General features: G+C 61.3%; 1 protein-coding gene across 1 annotated transcript; it reads left to right on the top strand.

Moving 5' to 3' along the window:
- Positions 1-543: 543 nt before the first annotated feature.
- On the top strand, positions 544-2,045 carry FAM181B (family with sequence similarity 181 member B). Its single transcript, XM_081279755.1, has one exon. It carries the CDS (start codon positions 658-660, stop codon positions 1,942-1,944), a length of 1,287 nt encoding a protein of 428 aa, XP_081135881.1. The 5' UTR covers positions 544-657; the 3' UTR covers positions 1,945-2,045.
- The last annotated feature ends 443 nt before the right edge of the window (positions 2,046-2,488 follow it).

Here is a 2,488-nt window from a genome sequence, read left to right on the forward strand (position 1 = left end):
TTCTGGAATGGCTTTATAATTAAACTGGAATAGATGGGGCTTGGGCCAACTTCTTTGAGGCCCAGTTTCCTCCTTTGTTGAATGGTGATAGTAATGTGTAATTCACAAGGCTGTGGTTTAGGGATTAATGAGATAATGCATCGACAACATCTGGCACAGGCATGCACCCAGTAGCCGGTAGCTATCATTATTACAAGACTTGGAGCAGAAACCCTGTCTTTGGACCACTGCCTTCCCTACCTCCGGCCAGTCTCCCGCTGAAGTTTGAGGACAGGCCATCTTCTCCTTGCCCCTGGCGGTTGGAAATTGCCTAAAGAAACGTCCTGGGGCAAAGGGAAAGTAAGGGGTTAAGGACTGAGAAAGCCCAGAAGACTGGAAAAGGGACGACCCCCCCCACCCACCGCCCCGCGTCCCACCAAGCCAGGCTAAGTAAGCCCCTCCCCTTCGCCACCGGGGCGGTCGCCGTGCGCTCCCTCCCTCCGCCTCTCGCTTACAAGATCTAATGAGCTCCCCCGGGAGGCTGAGCAGCGAGCCGGTCCCAGAGCAAGGAGGCAGCGCCGCGCGCACAGCGCGGGGGCCGGAACCGGGCCTTGGTAGCAAGCAAGAGTCGGACTGGGGCGCACCATCTACTTTGCGGACGGTCCGGGGGCCGCGGCGATGGCGGTGCAGGCGGCGCTCCTTAGCACGCACCCCTTCGTGCCCTTCGGCTTCGGAGGCTCCCCGGACGGACTGGGGAGCACCTTCGGAGCCTTAGACAAGGGCTGCTGTTTCGAGGACGAGGAGACTGGGGCGCCGGCGGGAGCGCTGCTGTCGGGAGCAGAAGGAGGGGACGTACGCGAGGCCACTCGAGATCTACTCAGCTTTATCGACTCGGCGTCCAGCAACATCAAGTTAGCGCTGGATAAGCCCGGCAAGTCGAAGCGGAAGGTGAACCACCGCAAGTACCTGCAGAAGCAGATCAAGCGCTGCAATGGCCTCATGGGCGCCGCGCCCCCGGGCCCACCCTCCCCCAGCGCGGCCGACACGCCCGCCAAGCGGCCGCTAGCCGCCCCCAGCGCTTCGACGGCCGCGGCGCCGGTGCATGGCAAGGCCGCCCCCCGGCGGGAGGCGTCGCAGGCCGCGGCAGCCGCCAGCCTACAAAGCCGAAGTCTGGCAGCGCTGTTTGACTCGCTGCGCCACGTCTCCGGGGGCGCCGAGCCAGTGGGGGGTGCGGTGGCAGTGCCAGTGACCGGCCTTGGAGGAACGAGCTCCGGGGGCGCGGGAGGGGAAGCGTCTGGCCCCGCCGGGGGCTCAGCGGTCCCGGGAGCAAGGAAGGTCCCACTGCGGGCCCGAAATCTGCCCCCGTCCTTCTTCACTGAGCCCTCCCGGGCGGGCGGTGGCGGCGGCGGGTGTGGCCCGTCGGGGCCTGGCGTGAGCTTGGGCGACCTGGAGAAAGGGGCGGAGGCCGTGGAGTTCTTCGAGTTGCTGGGGTCAGACTACGGCGCCGGCACCGAGGCGGGCGTCTTGCTTGCCGCAGAGCCTCTTGACGTGTTCCCCACCGGAGCCGCTGCTCTGCGCGGACCCTTGGAGCTGGAGCCTGGCCTTTTTGAGCCCCCGCCAGCGATGGTGGGAAACCTAATATACCCTGAGCCCTGGAGCGCCCCGAGCTGTGCCCCGACCAAGAAGTCGCCCATGGCTGCAGCCCGCGGCAGTTTGACCTTGAACGAGTCCTTGCGCCCCCTGTACCCTGCTCCCTCGGACTCTCCCGGCGGCGAGGACGGGACCTGCCATTTGGCCTCTTTCGCCCCCTTCTTCCCGGACTGCACCCTGCCGCCGCCGCCGGCGCCGCATCAGGTGTCCTACGATTATAGCGCGGGCTACAGCCGCGCAGCTTACTCCAGCCTTTGGAGACCGGATGGTGTTTGGGAAGGGGCCCCGGGGGAGGAGGGGGCGCACCGGGACTGACTGAAGTACCCTTCTGTCCCATTAGGGACTGCTGTGGGGAGCGCCCTCCTCAGGGTCCCTCCTTAGCCTGGAGAACGATGGGAAAACGCACGTGGAGATGAAACGGGATTTTAAAAAATTCAATTAATAAAGGAAACTTAAGAAAAAAGAGATGAAGAGGAGTTGGGGATTGTTTTAATCACAGCCGTGTGTGTGTGTGTGTGTGTGTGTGTGTGTGTGTGTGTGTCTTTAAGCTGCCTGTAGGTTCTTACTGGACCAAACAAAAAACCCAAGCAAACCAAGACATGGCTTGGGAAATAATGGATGGGTGGGGTTGGCAGAAGGAACAAGAGGTGGCTATAGAGGCCAGCTCTTGCCCCTTCTCCAACTTTTCATCAAAGGTCAGTGTATTTAGTGTAATTTCTCCTTTTAAACATTGTCTGGTCCCTTCCATTGAGTGCATCATGAAGTCAAAACTGTACTGAAAAGAATGGAGGAGAGCGATGTTGTTATGATTTGAGTGTTATCGTAGAGGGTAATCTCAGAGGTCTCTGTGGCCTCTCAG

This window comes from Spermophilus citellus, assembly GCF_964194105.1.
Source record: "Spermophilus citellus genome assembly, chromosome: 2".
Classification (NCBI taxonomy): Eukaryota; Metazoa; Chordata; class Mammalia; order Rodentia; family Sciuridae; genus Spermophilus; species Spermophilus citellus.

Excerpts from the sequence above, each read along its gene's own strand:
- FAM181B (XM_081279755.1), top strand. The coding sequence starts at position 658 with ATGGCGGTGCAGGCGGCGCTCCTTAGCACGCACCCCTTCGTGCCCTTC.